The sequence below is a fragment of the Tauraco erythrolophus genome, chromosome 13, assembly GCF_009769465.1.
Source record: "Tauraco erythrolophus isolate bTauEry1 chromosome 13, bTauEry1.pri, whole genome shotgun sequence".
NCBI lineage: Eukaryota > Metazoa > Chordata > Aves > Musophagiformes > Musophagidae > Tauraco > Tauraco erythrolophus.
The window spans coordinates 9,632,022-9,650,903 of NC_141477.1; the positions used below are offsets into that span (position 1 = coordinate 9,632,022).

The following is an 18,882-nucleotide window of genomic DNA, read 5'->3' on the forward strand; positions in this document are numbered from 1 at the left end:
GTAATTGCGATGAACATCTTGTGCTGTAACTGTGTCCGAACGGCAGTTCAAGTCAGAGATCTACCTGCCTCTGCTTGCTGTCCATCAGCATGTGTCCAGAAATGATCTTCATCCTTCTCTGCTGATTTCAAGGATTTAGAAGCCTTATATCCTCCTCTCCTGCTCCCCTTGGCCAGAGCCTCTTGAAAGTAAAATGCCTCTTCTTACTGGTTTGCTCTGCTGTATAGAGCCTGGGTTTCTGTTCTCCTTTTATAGAACACCCTTAGTTAAGAGGAAAGGTGGAAAATGAATATAGAAACCACCTATTTAGTAAGCTTAATTTTATACCTTTCTCCTGGAGTGGAGATTTAGAAGAGCTCAGTATCAAGTTACTAAACAAATGTTTAAACGTTCTGCTGTTACTGCTGTCCTTCTAATCTATAAACAAGGTCAGGTGTAAAAAGTGAGATATTCAAATATAAACATCAGAGCATTGCCCAAGGTGAGGATTTTTCTGCACTAGCTGCTGTAGCTACTTTTGAAAATAGCACCCACGGTAGTTAAAATGCAGTGTTAATTCACGTGAGGTAAAGGTTTGCAAACTTCTGGTTGGGGTGGCCCCTCTAAAGTAAACAGCATTAAACCAACATTTTTAAGAAATGCAGTAACCTGATAAATGCGAAGTGGTTTTAGTTACGTTATCATCCTTCAGTTCATCTAGTAAAAATACAGCCTTTAAACTGCTCTGTAAAAACAGTGACATCTGAAGCTGATGGCATGGGACTAGCAGTCATAATATGAAAGAAAAAACCCCATGTTTCCTACTCCTGATGCTTTGTGTGTATCACAGGTCATTTCAGTCCTGCCTCCCCGCGCTGCTGTTGTGTTCATCCGACTTTCAGATCTTTAGCAGCAGCCTGTGTCAGTACCTGTATGCCCCCAGAGCAAGAGCTGAAGTTGTTAAACGTGTTGGTTGGTTGGGATGTTGTGAGAGGAGTTAACATGCTCTGTCCATCTGTCAGAACAAAAATAACCTTTTATCTTGGTTTTCTTTTCTAGCTGGAGTCATGTATCTATTTTTAAATGTAAACTTGCATTTCCTATAGTTACATTTGTTGTGTTGTTTGATTTTTTTTTTTTTTTTTTAATAAGAAACCTTTAACAAATTATGAAACTGGCTAGTTTTACTAGGTTACTAATACTACAAAGGCATTAAGTTAGAATCTTCTGTTAAAAAACAGTAATAATAAGATGGGATGTTATTTTAGGGGAGGACAAGTGTAAAAGTAACTTCTTTGCCAGAATAAAGGACTTTCTGAAATGGTATGGGTAGAAGATACAGAATAGAAGAAATGTGAAATACCATGATTGTGTAATTTGTTCATCGCATTGTATTAATATTTGGATTTCTTAGTAGAAGCATTATGAAATTTTCTTTTATACAATGCTGCCATATCAGTTATGCTTATTGAGTTCCTAGGTGGCCATGTAATTTGGGGAATTCCTTGAATTCATTACTTATGAAGCTGGAACATCTGTTCATAATGGGAAGACAGTAAGATAGTCAATACTTAAATTATTTTTTGGCAGACTAAGCATACTAAAATACTTTTTGGCAGATTGTGCATACGAAATAAAGAATTACTCTATATCTAATAGTAAATGAAAGTTTTGTTTTATTTCCCTGGCCTTTTCATTAATAGGTTCATTAGCAAAATACATGCATAACTGCATGTGTGGGATAGCCCTGTAATATAACAGATTTCTTTTATAGATCATAAAGGAGTAAAGCTTTGTCTTGTGATGAGAGTATTTTAATATGAAGTTGAAATCTGGTTCTTTGTTTGCTGATAAATACCAGAGTACTGGCACATGCCAGGAGTGATTGCTGAAGATGCCATTTACCAGTGACCAGAACACTTGCAGTCATGGTTCATTGGACAGTAATTTGACAGAGAAAATAAGATTATAATCCTTTCAGAAACAAGCTATTGAGCTCCCCCAAATTAAGAATTCACTGTCTGGCCAGTATGGCTTTGGCAAGCTTTTACTGAGTTATGTAAAGACTGTAGGTTTTAAATAAATCAGAGAAAATATACACTCTAAAATATCTGTAGCTGTAGGCTGAACTCCTTTCTTTGTTTTCAAAGACTGTGCACTGTGCTCTGACAATTTCGAACAGATCGATGGTTTACTGATGTAAATGAACAAATTCCCAATAATACTCACAGCTGCCTTGTTTCTGTTGCAACAGAATGAGTTCAACTACTTCTGAAGAAAACATCAAACAGAATGTTGTTTTATTTCATTCCTGCCACTGAGTGCTATGCAAAATGGCAACGCTGTACTTGAATTCTTCTAATCGACAGCAAAACTTGTCTTGGTTTCCAGAGATCCCTGCTTACCATGGGTTACCTGGATGTAGCTGTTTTAACAGGTTAATATTTGCAAAGTGCTTTAGAAATCAATTTGCTGCTGTGAATCATGTTGTAACTCAGGCCAGTTCAAAAATACTCATGAGTATTTACTGGAAAGTTCCAGTACTTCAAGCGTATTTTGGTGGAAGGTACAAATCACAAGGATGCTAAAAATGTGGCAGCTGAGTTTGTCAGCAAGCCTTCACCTAAGGACTGAGTGAGTGAGGTTCAGATTTTGGATCTGACCACAGGATCTTGTATCCCACCGTGGTCCCAGGGTTAGTGGCTCTTCTGCTGTGTGTGTATTTCAGTTTCTCCTTTGGAGTCAGTTCACACAGTTTCCGTAATTCACTGCGAATAATCTAGGGAGGCTGCGTACAGAACTGGAAGGAGTAATGGGCAGAAGTCTTGTAGACACTTCAGTCAGTCTGTGTGTTTTCAAATTGCTTATTTAGTATTCTCCTGCAGTACTCAGCTCCTGAATGCATGTGCCAGTCTGGTTATTCACTTGTGCCACTTCTGTGTGTGCAGGGGCTAGTAATTAAACCTACAAACTCATGATGACCCTTTGAGATGATTTCCAGTCTTTTTTTTCATTAACAGTAGTCAGCTGTTCTTGTTACCCCACCATATTTTGTCCTGTGTTGTGACAAGATTTAGGGCATTTATATACCTGATAATATTTAAAAGCTGCTGAAGTTTGTATCTTTCAGATCAATGAAATATTAAATAATACCACTGAATTGTTCCAGTTTCAGCACTTTTCTCCACTAGGGTGGTCCTTAGCTATGATTTTTCTCTGCCTGTGCTGCAGAAAAAAACAAACAAAAAAAACCCCAAAACCCAACCCAAACCCAAAAAGTCAATGTAGCTTCACATTAGCTTGGCAAGACTCCTCAACTACTGTTGTATTTCTTTTTCATAGCTCAATGTTTGGCTTTTGAGTTCTAAAGTAATTGCTAAATGCACAGATTATCAAAGAGGGTGTTCAGGTACCTTTTAGTAGATGAACAAGGTGAAAAATTATATTTATATAATATTTAGAGAGAAAATAAATGAAACTGAATCTAGTGGGCTATCATCTACAGAAAGAAAACTTTTACTTTTTTTTAGTGGTAAACAGCAAAGCTATCTTCCTTCAAAATTGACAGGAAGTTAGGAAATTAAGATATATAATTAACATGCATATAATACAGGCTTCATATGTCATAGCTACAAAAATACCAGTTGGAAGTACTTGGAGGATTAACTTGGAGTCATGAGAAGCACATTTGGTTACAGTAGCTATAAAAAAACCTACGCTATACTTGAAAGAATCAACATAAGGTTAGAAAGAAAATTCTGAGTGATGGCTTGTTGTGTGATAGCAACTGATTAACCTCCGATGCCTTCCTTGGAACTGGGAGCCACTGCTTCCCGGAGGTTGCACAAAGTCAGGCAGCTCCTCTGCCTTGTTATGGCAACATTAATACTCATTTCACATTAAACTGCAACATTCCCTCGTTCTTAACACTATAATGATCGACTCCCTCCAGATGAAGTGTGTGCATGGAAAGTGGTGTCAGTATCCATGCTCAGAGCAACTTGTTGTGAATTATTGCTACGCATTATTGTAGTTTTAACTATCTCCTCCAACTTTGTATTAACCCGGGTTAAAAATGCTACTTCAGCTCTTCTTGTTCAATGATTGAAATTGATTAGAAAATGAATTAGCTTTCTTCTTTGGTTTAATTTTGATATACTGTACTTACAATAAAGTAAAAACCCGGTATGTTTACATTCGTTATTATCTAATTAATTATAGTGCTTAGCAGACCTATGTTAATGAATGTAAATAACACCTTTGGTAAGTGTCCAAACAAGACAGATGTACTTACTGTGTTTTTGCTGAGAATTCAGTCGGATATAAAGCATGTTACCCATCTGTTCTGGTGTGAATGGCAGGGTTATTTCTGAGTATTCGTTTTACAGCCCCCTCAAACAGAAGTTATATTCTGAATAGTTTAAAATGTCTTTGCAGGGCAGTTTTAAATTACCATCATAGTGTATGATGTAGCCCTTGGGTTTTGCTGTTGCTTTGTGTATCGGTATCAACACAGCACCTAAGAGCTGTGTGTTTTCACTTTGTCTTACAAAGATGGGTTTGTCTTGTTGCGTGGAGATAAATGCTGAAACTGGTACAAAGCCAATGACAAACTCATAATTTCTGGTTGCTCCGGGAATGCTCTTTCCCTGTCGGTGAATGTCACAAGGCTGGGATTCAGGGGATCAGTGCACTTTCGTCAGATCTTATTGCTGACTTGCGTTGTAACTTCTGCCAACACCAGCTCCTGAATGTCACTTTCTGCGTAATGGGAGAGGGTGCTCAGCCTTTCAAAACTGTTAAGCTGTAGGTAAAAAAGTTGATGTTTTTTTTTTTTTAAAGAATTATTATTGGTTTTAAGTTGTCATAGTTGTTCAGATATAAAGCAAAACTCAGTATCAGAATAATATAATTTATTACCCTTAAATAAGTTTATTCTCGTGGAGTCATACGCAGCCAAGTTTGAGACTAGAACTGTAACATTTATATTCTAGACTGCCTGCTGTGTATTGAAAATCAGGTAGGGGAAATAACTGCTTATAGTCACACCTGGCAGGTCAAATGCATACTCTAAAGTATTTTGAAATATCTTGTCTTCTCTGTTGACTGTGCAGTTGTAACAAGGCATCTTGTGCTACAGAGGATCTCTTCGGACAAAGCTTGAAGTTGTATGTAATGTGGCCTGTTGAGAAAAATGCTTCCATTGTCACTGCCATTCTTGGGATAAGTGAATCATGGTCAAGGGCTTTGCCTTTATTTGTGAAACTTAGGAAATATGCTGGCTGTTGGGAAATAAAGTAGCATGGTCTATGTGGCAACATGGTAAAAAGCTCACTCGAAACAGCAGTAGTCCAACCGATAGTTGGCTTACTTGGATGTTTAATTTCCTAATGATTTTAACTAATGTGTTCATCTTCTGTTTTCTTCTGAGTTTAGAAAAAGTCTTTTTAAAGCCCCTTCATATAATGACTATCTGATCTGACATTTCAGGAAGATCTTTCAAGAGCAAATAGAGTTGGATTCATGCTTGTTGAATCTGCGATTCCTTCCCACCCACGCTTAAAAGTCTCCTCACATTATTTTACGTTTCTTCTTAGAAAGACATGTACAAAGACATGTAGGTGTCCTTTGAAATTATTAGACTCTTTCCTTGATATGATTGTATTAAAACTAAAACAAGCAAACAAAAAAACACAACACACCCCCCAACCCAAAACACCCTAGAACAAAGTGAACAAAAATATTGTGGGTCATGAGCTAGCAACAGCTTTGCTGCTGTGTTACATCGTTGTATGCATTTATTGGATGCCAAAGATAGTTTGGAGAGCACTTTTCTAAAGTACACCCTGTAAAACATTATTCAAATTACACTGTGAATTTGTTTTATAAAATAGAGATAATTCTGCTTCGAAAACAGCACAATTCTTGCATGCTGCAGTACCTCCACGTTTATTATTTTCAGATGTCTGAGTATTGGGTTGCTACATGAGAAGTCAAAGCTATTTAGATGTACTCTTGTTCCCATAATCTGTTGTTATGTCTGCGTGCATAAAATCTCACTGTTTCAAACCCATGTACACTGAATGGTGAATTTGTTTTGAATATGTTTTCGTAACTGACCTTACGTCCTCATGGGTTTGAACGAAGCACATCAGTGCTATCAGGGTAATGCGTGAGTTTCAGAAACTGCTTTGCATAGTCCTTGTACCCAAAGAAGATGGGGGTAAATGTTATTTAAAAAGAAACAAAACTTATTTTTTGAATATTTATGAAAATTATTTTTCATCTGCAAATTTCAAATTTGTCTTTATATAGTGATCACAGTCAAAACTTGAGAAGGGGAGGAATTTAATCATGTTCTTGTCACTTATTTAAAGTAATTTCTGAAACTAGCTTGGAGGCCAATGTTTTTATCTGCACGTTTAAAATTTGGAAGACTTTTTATATCTTAGATTTACAGCAATTACGTCAGACTGCTATGAATCTTTTTTTAAAACATCGAGCCTTTATTATTAATGAACATCCCCTCATTTGTGGATTAGCAGCTTATGTTTGCTAATTAATATTGTGTATATATGCATTATACTGCTATGCATGCTAATAGGTAGTACATTAGATGACGGAAGTTACAGGAACTAGTTATTGTTAATATTTCTGGAGATGAAATTTATTTACATTTTATAATAATTACAAGTTAGGGTAGTTAGAATCTCATATGCATATCTCTTTATGTAAACCTAATTTACATCTCACGATTAAAATGGAGGGCTAATAATACTGCAGTAATTCTTTAACAGTTCTACCTAAAATTAGCCCTTCCTATCTGGATTTGGACAGTAATTGCTTGGAATCAAAAACATAAGTATTGACTTCACACTGACAAATCTTAAATTAAAATTATGAAGCTGTTGCCTGCAGTAGCAAAATATTGGATATCGTGTCCTAAAGGAATTCTAGTTGTGTGTTCCTAAAGGTAGCTTAAAGTTGCAGCTTTGAAACCCCACTGTGTATATTTTCGATTATGATGTCATACTTGAGCAAGATAATGCAAGACGTAAGAATGAAATTGCTGAACTTCAATATTGCACTTACAGTTTCAAACTTTTAGCTTTCCTTGACAATCTAGTAAGATACTTGATTTTAAAAACTGGATGAAACCCCTGCAAGCACACCATAGAATCATAGAATGGTTCGAGTTGGAAGGGACCTCAAAGATCATCTAGTTCCAACCCTCCTGCCATGGGCAGGGAAACCCTCCACATCCTACAATACTGGAAGCAAACTTAGAAATAACATACTGTGCAAGTGTCTTCATCAGGGAGGTGGAAAGAGAAGCAAAAACTTGTTAGCTGAAAATTAAGCTTTTTGAAGTTACAGTGTTTTAGAGACTGTTAATGCCTCATTTTCTCAGATTAACTGAAGGGGCCACTAAGGACTGCTTCTGTCACCTGCTGGTTTTTGGCCTATAGCCTCTATGCTGTTACATTTCATCCCAGAAGACTCTGGTTTTAATACACAAGAGCACTGAATTAAAATGAGTTTGGTCTTAAGGTTTCTTTGTTTTAATCTTCTTAGATCTCTGGTGGAAGAGGAGGATCCTCATATGAAAGTATCTCTTGGTAGCAGCGATATGGGCGTCTCTGCCCATCTACAGTCTTCTAAGACAGGGACCACAAGATTTTTCACCAGCAATACTCACAGTTCTGTGGTATTACAGGTAATTAAATATTCTTGTGTCAATATTGATCTGTACTGAGAATTTTACCCGTTCTAAACAATGCCTCCACTCAAGAGACTTTATCAGACGAGTAATGTCTGAAAAGCCTCAGAAAAATGCGTGGTAGTGTGCTGTGCTGACAATGCCCACGAGCAAGCATGGCTTTTCACTTCTTTTCCTGCAAGTCAAAGGCTTGACTTTTAGCAACAGCTTGGAAAAAAACCCTGGCCTTTTCCTTGGGTTCTGTCCCTGTCCACTCTCAATTTCTAAGACGTAAGATCATTTAAACTATGACGTGGCAGCTGTATCAAAGCAGCTCACTTGAATATAGTCATGTAATTATGTTAGGCAAACACTTTTACCATCTCCTGTGTGAAAACTGCCTTAGGGATGTGAATGAGGAGAGCTCCATGCTCCCTCTTCACAGCCCTAAGATAGCAGAGCCCAGCCAGGTTTGGTGTAACGCCCTGCGCTGGATCTGACTGCATGGCACTACCATATGGTAGAACGGATAAAAGTGTTATCTGATGGATAAAAATGTTGTCCTCTCTGAAGCTTTAGAAATCTAAATCTAAATTACTTTTATATTCTTGTTTCTGCTGGAGCATACACACCATACAGAGTCAAGCTTACAGCTTGCCATAGCTCCTGTTACTAGCCAGTGCAGTCTTTCTCAGGAGTGCAGACGACTTATGTATGGCATGACTCTTCGGAGAACTGCCGCTTACTTTTTCAGTTTACTGCTAGTTTAAATAGATTTCCTAAGTTTTGGGACAAAAATGAGAAGGATTTTTTTTGTTTTATTTAGAGAATCTAGTGTCTTTTTTGTTTTAGTTTGTAAGACTTGGGTGTCTGTGCATACCTCTCTTGTTTGTAAATTTTGGAACAAGTTAAATTGTTCTGAAATGTTTTTTGCTATGTCTCTTTAGGTTTTATAGGTATCTTAATCTGGAGACAGTTTCTTTGGTGTGCTTGGAGTTGTCCCCTTGCTGTAAGTTTTCTAGCTAAAGCTGAACTTAGCCAATGGAAAGATTTCTCGCAGTGCAAGATGGAAGTTACTGGCATGAATATAAGCTGGTTATCTGAAAGAAAAACTTCTTGGACTGTGAAAACTCCCTTGGCTATATTGTGTATTTTGTACTTCAGAAGATCATCAGTGAAAGAGGGAAATGGGGAGAACAAAACTCTAAAATACCAGACATTTGTGCCTTGCTCAGTTTGTACTTTTGTTAGAAAAAGATTCTCATCAGTACTCTAGTAGCAAAGATACTTGCATTTAATATGGCAAGGGACGTGACAGTGAATATTTGGAATCCTAGGCAAAGTGGCCAGAGCTTATTTCCTCCTGATTTGATTTTTTTTTTTTCCAAAGTTTGAGCAAATGGAGAGCTGGTAGTTGAAAAGCCTTGTTTGTAGAAACTACAGGCAAGTTGTTTGAGGTGTTGAAATACGTTAGTTTTCTATAAACCTGTGTTTGGCTTCTGGTATTTATCGGAGTCAATAACTCATTTTTTCATTTACACTCTATTCTTTTCTATGTGACAAATTTGAAGGTTCATTTCTACTTATCTTTGCAGTTTTAAAAATACAGCCTTTCTTTAAGATAACTTAAATTTTAAACCATGGGGACTGATGCCAAGACTTCTCTAAATGTTAATTCTATAAAGACAATATTTACGTTCTTGTTAGTACTAGAAAATCGTTAGACATGTCCAGTTGAAGGAAATTGTTTTATATTTGAGCTTCTGTTCTGCAGTGCGTGAAGGAGGGAAGTATTCCACTCATCCTCCAGTATCTTCAACCAGCATATCTTTAGTGGAAAATCTTCCCTAGGATGCGAGTGTTGATCATGTTCTTTTTTATTACAACTTGCCATTATGGATAATTCAGAAAAGATCAGATACAAAATGTGAGCTTATTTTGGAGTTTTTTTCCCTGTAAACTTCTTCAGTAAATTTGATAATCATAGAACCAGGTAAGAGCTTTCCTTTTAGGCCCCAGTATTTTGCAGCCACTTAGGGTGCAAAGCACTTAAACTGGTGTGGAACAGAATGCATATGTGTCCAGATAAGTCCCAAAAAGATAGCGGTCCCTACCTGAAACAATTGCTGGAGTGCAAGCTTACAAAACAAACTCCTTCCTGAAAATAACTTAGTTAGCAGAATAAAGCTACTTTCTAAGGCCCAGTGTACTTTGCATTCTTCAGCTGTTTCTGGAAAATAATAATTATTCTGCTTGTTTTCCAATGCGTAATTATCATTGAATATATTAGAGATCATGGTTTTAAGATGGCAAGTTATTTCTTAGTGACTTTCTGGAACTACAGTACATATGTAAATAAAAGTAAATGGTTATCGACATAAGGGAAACGAAGGAGATTCCTACTCTTCTCCCATATCAAATGGATGCTTCGCATTATGCTCTTCTTGCAGGGTTTTGACCAACTGCGAGTGGAAGGTTTGCTCTGTGATGTGACGCTTGTTCCAGGAGATGGTGACGAAGTGTTTCCTGTTCACAGAGCAATGATGGCTTCTGCAAGTGATTACTTCAAGGCTATGTTCACAGGTGGTGTTTTTGTTACAGTAATGCATACTGCTATCTGCAAATTGCCGTGGTTTGGACACTCAGATACGTGTTCAGTGGTGTGTGTGAGTCAGCCCAGGACTGCAAACAACTCTGTGTAGTAAAAATCTCTCTCTACTGTTGCATATGGGTTTTTAAATTAGGCTTTAAAATTATATTTTAAAATTGTCTAAGTTTATGAAACTGTTGCAACCCAATCAAAATGATCATTTAAACTGTCTTTTTCAGGAGGAATGAAGGAGCAGGATTTAATGTGCATTAAGCTTCATGGCGTGAACAAAATAGGCCTGAAGAAGATCATTGATTTCATTTACACTGCAAAACTTTCCCTTAACATGGACAACCTTCAGGACACTCTAGAAGCTGCCAGTTTTTTGCAGATTTTACCTGTTTTGGACTTCTGTAAAGTGTTTCTTATCTCTGGGGTAAGACTTAACTACTTGTTTCACATTTACAATGTTGGTGGCCTTGAGATGTTGGGTTTTTTTGTGGTGTGCTTTTGGTGGGTTTTTTTTTGTTTGTTTGTTTTTTAATAAGAAGCATGACTCTGTAATAGTCAAAGTTCAGTCTAAAACTTGCCATTATTCATAATTTGGATTCACACATAACAAGTTTGCTTTGTAGTTTTATTGAAAATCTTTTTTCTTCTGAGTATTAACATATGGTGTGAGTTTGATATAAATGTTATACTACATTAAAATTCTTGTAATCCCTAAGAGTATTGCAGTGATGATAGCAGCAATGATAATCCTAGTTCCCAGGTTCCTTACGGGATTTCTTAGTTCATGCCCTCACACTGTATTCTTTCATAAGAAAGCTACTTGGTGAGTTAAACTAAAAAAAAAAATAAAGCGCGCTGCTGTTGCTGTCTGTTAAAATACTTTCCTGAAACCTTTTTGTTTTGAGGAATGAAGCCCACAATTGTAGTGATCATCAGAGACCAGTACATCATCTCTGTAAACCAGTGAACTTGGTCACAGTCCTTTAGAATAATATACTCTCTAAAGGGATTACTAATAGGGATGTTACAGAAATGTAGGTTATAGGAGAAACATAGCTACAAGGATTTTATGTTGATTACCATATTTTGCTAGAACTAAAAATGGCTTTGAATGTCTACTGGGAAATATTTTTTCATAGTCACCAAAATAAGTGCTTTTGTAAGCAGGGGACAGCCCCCCAAGTAGCAACCCTGTCCTCTTCTACCAATAATGGTCAGTTAAAAGAATAATATTTATGTAGCACGGTTGCTTTTGTGCAATTAGAACAAACAAAAAGTTTGCCTGGCAAAGCAGTATACTGTAGTTCCAGTGCAGTACAGTCTGTCTATGGTTTAGAGTTGCCCTGCTGGTTTTTATTTATTATAGAGATTAAAGTCTCAGGTCCTGAACCCACTTGTGGGAGAGAGGGAACTTTGACAATGTGTTTTCCTCCTCCTTTCCTTCCCTTTTTCAGACTTGGTGTCCTGTTTTGTTTTGAGGCTGTGCTTTGAAGAATCCAATACTCCCTTCAAGCTGAATGTCAAACAATTTTGCAGTTTTCTCTGTCTTAAACTTCTATTTTTGCAAAAGCAAGAGAGCTGTTAATGATTCAGCTTGTTAAGTGGTAACTGGCTTCTCATGTAAGCTTTTTCTTGGGTTCTGTCTTCTAACCTCTTGTTAAAAGTGTGGGATTTATACTTCTCTGTTTAATCTTGTTTTTTATTAAGCATAGCTCAAATACACATTTGATCAGATTGGATTGCTTTTCAGAGGGTGTTTTTCTGAACGTCCTTTACTGCTTAAATCTCAGATATCAGAGGTTTCAGGGTCTTACTGCATGACTGCACCCATTCTAGCATTACAGTCTACTTACTGCATGCGATTTGTACGCTGCAGTTATGTTCACTTTATTTCTGTAGTTAAAACAGTGCATTCTCTGAATATGGGTGCAGTTGTCTGTTTCCTGACTTAAACACAGTATATAAGCAATGCCAATATATGCTGCTTCAATACATTTCCTAGTTCTTGCATTGTATTGCATTGTGCTTGCTTGTATTACTCTTTGTCCTGCCAACAATAACGAGCACCTACTTTGTGGGGTTGTAGGGAGAGTTGTAATTGTAAAAGCTGTGCTGTCGAAGCAGTTCTGCCTAGACAGACACTTTGGCATTATTTCTAATGTTTCCTGGAGGTTTTCTGAATTGCTTATATACTTTACTAGAAATGTCACTTTACCTGTAACAGGGAAACTGGCGTGTTCTACATGAATTATAATATTATTTGGAATTCAGCTTTCTGATAGTCTGTAATGAGAAATAAAGAAGCAGGTATTCCCATTGCTCCTCAGAGTACAGGCTCAGAAATATGACCTCCCTAATGAAGACATGTACTGGGATTTATGCAAGCAAGAGGACTCCAAGCTGCTAATAACAGCAACCTGTTTCATAAGGAAAGTGTTAGAGGCATTTGAGCTATATAACACTACTGGTTTGCTTTTAATTTTGGCATATTTTATAATTGACCAGTTTTCTGAAAATGTTGCAATACTGTTTCATTAATCTTAATATTCTTAAATCCTACACCACCTATTTTATGTTGCTCAGGTTGATTTGTTTTTTTTTTTTTACTGTCCAAAATGATGCAGTCTGCCTCTCCAGAGTTGACGCTGCTATAAATGCCAACTTGGAATAAGATCTTGGTGTTCTTTTGAACCAGGGCTTTGGAGCGACCTCCCTTTGATAGGAGGTGAGCCCCAGGGACACTGCGTTGCCCTTTCCCCATTCTGTGTAGGGCAGCTGCTTGTTTATTTTGCTTTCTTAGGGAAAGAGTTTCTTTCATCTTCAATTGTGTTGTTTGGAAGAATTTTTTTCGTTATTTAAAATGCTTGTTTTCTGAAGATTCCTTCAGTTACAATGTTGACTAAGTCACTGTTTTGGTTCAAGTAAGAAATGTCTTGTTTGATACTACATTTTGAAAGAATCAGGAAGACTTTATTTGTTTTCTTAATTTTATTGATTCTTTCTTCTGAAATACTTTCATTTATGTTGATGTCTAAGGGTACATAATCTCATTGATTGTATAACTGTAAAGGAAGTACAAAACTAAGTTTGTTCTGTTAGCCTAGTTATGTTCTCAGCATCCTTGTATAAAGAATTTTTGAATTAACTTACTTTTGAATTTGTTGGAACAGGAACAAGAGTTGGTGAGCAAATGGGTTGGGTTTTTTGCTTTAATTGCCATATTTTAGCTTTACAAAGATTATTCCCCATTATACTAGTTTCACTGCATTTTTGAAGGATCATTTCTGTAATATTTAAAGGAGTTTTCTGAGCAAGTCTTGAGTTTATTTCTGCTGAAATTAGCAGCATCTGAGAGCTGGTGTAACTGTTCCCAGACTAATACTTAATTGTCTTTGAATTATCTAGGGAGTCCATTATTAAAGAGATTATAGAAGTCCATTTATGTACAGCATAATGTAACTGCTACTTCATAAAAAGTACAGAAAATATTTACAAAGAAAAACATAAGCTTCAGGTAACAGCTTAATTTGTGTTAAAAAAAAAATAAAATAGTGAGCCCTTCAAAGAATGCTATGTGTTGTAGCTGTCATGTAAAGCGTTTTTTTATTTGTTCTGCATGACACCCCTCCTGTCAAATAGCCCGTTGCTCTGATAATCTTTGCACTGCAGCTGAATGGACTCCCAGAGAAATACTGGAATACTTCCTAAGATGTTTTCAGTCTTTTGGTATTGGTTTTAAATATTTATAGCTATACGATGGACTAGGACTAATCCCATGTTCACGTCTAAATGAGCCATGATATAATTTTAATTAATAAATGCCATGGAAATGTTTTCAGAGTAGTGAGTGCTAGAGAACACACAATGATGTTTTTGCAAAAGGAGCGGCAGTGTACAAAATGGAGAAAGATGAGAAACCTATCCAAGAAAATTACAGCACTCAGGGGAAAATCACAGTGTAATGGGGAAGGGGATGTTACACTGTAATTAAAGAAAACATTCCAAAACACTGAAAATTAAGAAAATTTTATTTCTTCTATAATTCTGTTTTGAGGGAGTGTGGGATCTAACTGCCAGCCACTAGAAATCTGCCTTTTCTAACGACTGATTCTGTTTTCTGACCTGGTCAAATTTCTGTGCTGTTATTTCTGGACTTCTGTATATGGTATCCCACAGAAAAATTGAGGATTTCAGGGGAATGTAAGCCCTTTTAAACTTAGATGCTTAGAAACACTATGTCAAGTGCTTCAATGTCTAACAGTTATTGATACAAAAGAAAGTTAGATGCCTAAATATTTTGTGATACTGGGCTTGAGGACTTGATTTTCTGTGCATGTTATTCCCCCTGAGTTGTTCTCCAGGGTTCTCATGCTTGCAATCATTTTGCTCTGTATCCAGTTTCGTGGTAGTTTATAGTCAATTAAGTTTTTACCAGACCTTGGGTAGTGATTGCCTCAAAATTTCAAAGAATAAGTCAACTGCTTTCTTGAGAAAGTACTTAGGCTTTTGCATTTGGTTTTTCAGGCTGTAATAATACTGTGCTGTGTTTGACCTTTCTTTTTTGAAAAGCTTTTTAGGATTTTCTGGAACTCTTACTTCTGCCTTGTGATGAGCAATTACAGTGAGTAATGTGAATGAGCAGCTCTGTGCAGTAATCAAAGCACAAGTAAAATAGGGTTTATTTAAAATTCTCCACTTCTTTTAAAGCTGCTTAGCTGTTTGATCAGTTATGACTTTTAACTGGTTCTGTGTATCTTTGCTAGTTACTGGTTTCACTGTACAGCCAGTCTTATATTTTCATATAATATATTTCCTTTCTATTCTCTTTTATCTTGTGATATTTCCTTTCTTCCCATTCACTTCAGTGGGATTTCCAAAAGTAGCAGTTCTTCTCTTCATGAGCTCCTGACTGACTGACTTCCATACAGAACAGTTTCCACGCCTCCCCTGAGTACCTAGCATAAGTAAAACTGTTTTGTTGAAAATCAACACTTGAGTAACTTAAGTACTTAAGTGTTTAAATAGCATTATTGTACTTTAATGCTGTCCAATTTTGGATATTTAAGTGGAATTGACCATTGCATTTCCTTCTATTGAAGGATTACTTTTTGGCTTAGGACTTAAGAATCTCTAGAGAATATATTTTTGGCTGTGAAATCTTTGCAATACAATTTAGCCTGATACATTGATTGTTATCTTACAGCACAGTAAAATTGGTAATAGTACTTTTGGCAAGGAAAGTAACCTTTAAGAAATATTTAATATGGTACCCTGATTTGAGGTGAGTGGTGGAATTAGTAAGCCAAATAAAGTGCATAATTTCCTAAGTATAATGGGGAGTAGTTACAATCATAGTATGACAAAAAACCCAACTCTGAGTGCGGTACGATTCCAGTGGATTAATTAAGGTAGTTTAAGGTAAATTTTCTGAGAATTAGGAGGTGACTAGAAACTGCTGATGTCATGATCATCAGCTATTAACAGCGTGGAATGTGTCAATACATTTCTCAGATGTAAGCCTTCCAGGAATGTATTCAATTGCATAGATTTACAGTGTAACATAGATACGATAATGCATCACCCAGATGCATGCTGGGCGCTTGATAACTGGCATGAATTCTGCAATGGGTCTAAATACTTCGTTGCAGCCTGAACACCATGTACCAGTGGTACGTAATCTGTACCTTTTTTGCTTTGATCTTTTGACTTCAAGCATGCTTTTTCTATATATAGTAATATCTTTGTCTGCTTACCCTGATATGGAGAAGTTGCTGCCAGTAAATATATTCCAAAGTAGTTTTTAAATACAATGACTGCATAGCAAGAGTTAAGATTTGTGGTATACTGTACATCAGCCATTTGCTAAGGGGTGGTTTTCCCATTGTTTTATTTTGATTGTACAGCTTGAAAGAAATTTTAGAAGTAAGAATGTCCAGTTTCATGTACTTAATTTAAGGTATACTGTTACTTCCATTATGCAGTTAATTTATGTAAGTTAAAAATCCTAAAAGGAAATGTACAGAAATTAGTTTGATACTGACTCTCAGAAACAGTCGAAAGAAGGTACATTTTATCTTAAGCATCAGAGAATGTTTATATCAAAATATAATCACATCAGCTAGCAATGACCTGTAGAACAATGTGATCTGACTTCTAATACAAAAATAATTTCTATGTATATATTGTACAGATTTTTTTATAATAGAATTCCTGACAATCTGACACACGTTCATCTTCTAGATAGGACCTGATTACAGGATTAGTGTCCTGGAGATGATTTGGAACCTTTGACTGTATCGAGTTGTGCTCAGGATGTGTGAATGAAGACTTTTGATGACTGCAGCTCTTAACTCTAGGGCAAGTTAGATTGGTTTCTAGTGGATTAAAAAAATCTCCTATTCCCATACTCATTAGACTTTTCAATTGTCTAGCATTAAAGGGCAATGATCAGATTGAGTTATACAGTATTAAAATCTTGTAATCTCTGTCATGACCAGAAGGTCATTTGAAGGTTTTTGAATTCTTAGGCTGCAATCAGGTCATAGTTCTCAATCTTTATAATCTTTTTAAAAATAACCATGAGATCCGGAAGCTTAAATTGTTTTGGCATTACAAATATAACGGGAAGTCGTGGAAATTTTCGACGTTGAGTTGGACCAACATGCACAGAGAATAGAAAGCATGTGTAAATGACGCTTGGATTAGAATAAGGATTGAATGCAAAAAAGCTGTAATTCTCAGCAAGAAGCGTTTGAAAATTGACTTGCTTTGCATACGTACCGTAGAGCTTGCTGAAGTGAATTGTCCAGGTTCGCTGGAGACCCGCTTTAAGTTATATCCTGTCCCTCCTGTCTTTCTTCCTCCCTCTGCCTTGGATCTCAAGTGACCTCAGAAATTTAGGAGCCAAAGATGTAAGAGAGGTAGATGCAGCAACAGTGTAAGAGAGATGGTTACCAAGATACAGTTACTCAAGTATTGAATTAAATTAGGGTATGATCCATACTGCTAAAGCATTTCATGTGCTGGGTATTTCTAGGGGAAATCTTCCTGGGTTCATTATTAAAAAAGAAAAAAGTGTATGTATATATATAAAAAAATTAAATCACTACCTTTGTCTTATTTTTGACATGTATTTAATTTTGAATGCATTCAATAAGAGCACCTCCTTGATTTACTGAAGATCCAGTTTTGTTCAGTTCTAAGGAATGTATTCATAGGATTGAACACTGTAAATAAATTGTCTGAAATTTGGCATTGGAGAGGTATCTGTGCCATTCTCTTTGACTGCATTATGACAATACAGTTCTAATAATGTTAGAAAATGGTTAATGACAAGACCTACTTTTGCATTATTCTCTGTAACCTTGGGCTGATCACCTCTCCCTTAACCGTACTTTCCACACGTCTGTCTTACAAAGATGTTTGCAGAGCTTTTCAAAGATGAAGTGCTGTATAATTGCTATGTATCATCGTTGTATAATGTATTTGACGTAACAAGCAGATGGCATATATTAATTACTTGTCTCATTTCTTTCTTCAAAATAAGGAATTCATTGGGTCTCCCCTTGCAGTCATGAATATATACATCACATTGAATATTTATTTGCTCATGTGTAAATCACCTTGAGCATTGTGAAACGATGAAATGTTGCTGAGTCTGTAGTATTCATTAAATTCTACGTTATCATTTAGACACCAAATTAAGAAAGTGTTTTGATTCCTCTTTCTGTTTACTTAATAGGTTTCGTTGGAAAACTGTGTTGAGGTTGGGCGAATTGCCAACACATACAATCTCACGGAAGTGGATAAATATGTTAATAATTTCATCCTGAAGAACTTCCCTGCATTATTAAGTACTGGTGAATTTGTGAAACTCCCCTTTGAACGTCTTGCCTTTGTGCTTTCAAGTAATAGCCTTAAGCACTGCACTGAACTTGAACTCTTCAAGGCAGCTTGTCGCTGGCTGCGGTACGAGGAGCCCCGGATGGAGTACGCCGCGAAGCTAATGAAGAACATCAGGTTTCCGCTGATGACGCCCCAGGATCTTATTAACTATGTTCAAACAGTGGACTTCATGAGAACTGACAACACCTGTGTAAACTTGCTTTTGGAAGCCAGCAATTACCAAATGATGCCATACATGCAGCCGGTTATGCAGTCGGAGAGGACTGCCATTCGGTCGGACAGTACTCACTTGGTGACGTTGGGGGGAGTCCTGAGACAGCAGCTGGTTGTCAGTAAGGAGTTACGGATGTATGACGAAAAGGCCCATGAGTGGAAGTCCTTGGCTCCCATGGATGCACCAAGGTACCAGCACGGCATTGCCGTCATCGGAAACTTCCTTTACGTAGTCGGGGGCCAGAGCAATTACGACACGAAAGGAAAGACGGCGGTTGACACGGTCTTTAGGTTTGATCCTCGCTACAACAAGTGGATGCAAGTTGCATCTTTAAATGAGAAGCGCACCTTCTTCCACCTAAGTGCCCTCAAAGGACATTTGTATGCAGTTGGTGGTCGAAACGCAGCGGGTGAGCTAGGTGAGTGCTCCTCCTGAGGCATGGCTTCTTGCCCTACTCCTTTTTAGGCAAAGAGGAAACAAGTT

General features: G+C 36.9%; 1 protein-coding gene across 4 annotated transcripts in view; it reads left to right on the top strand.

Annotated features, from left to right (window-relative positions):
* KLHL13 (kelch like family member 13) overlaps positions 1–18,882 on the top strand; it is a 77,158-nt gene that overhangs the window by 47,400 nt on the left and 10,876 nt on the right. For 3 of the 4 annotated variants that reach the window (XM_086619506.1, XM_009990580.2, XM_009990579.2), the window contains 4 exons: positions 7,555–7,696; positions 10,129–10,261; positions 10,508–10,704; positions 18,022–18,817. In XM_086619506.1, the coding sequence (XP_086475632.1) occupies positions 7,555–7,696; positions 10,129–10,261; positions 10,508–10,704; positions 18,022–18,817 (1,268 nt within the window). The remainder of the gene's footprint in view (positions 1–7,554; positions 7,697–10,128; positions 10,262–10,507; positions 10,705–18,021; positions 18,818–18,882) is intronic. The other variant, XM_086619507.1, reaches the window with a different exon arrangement.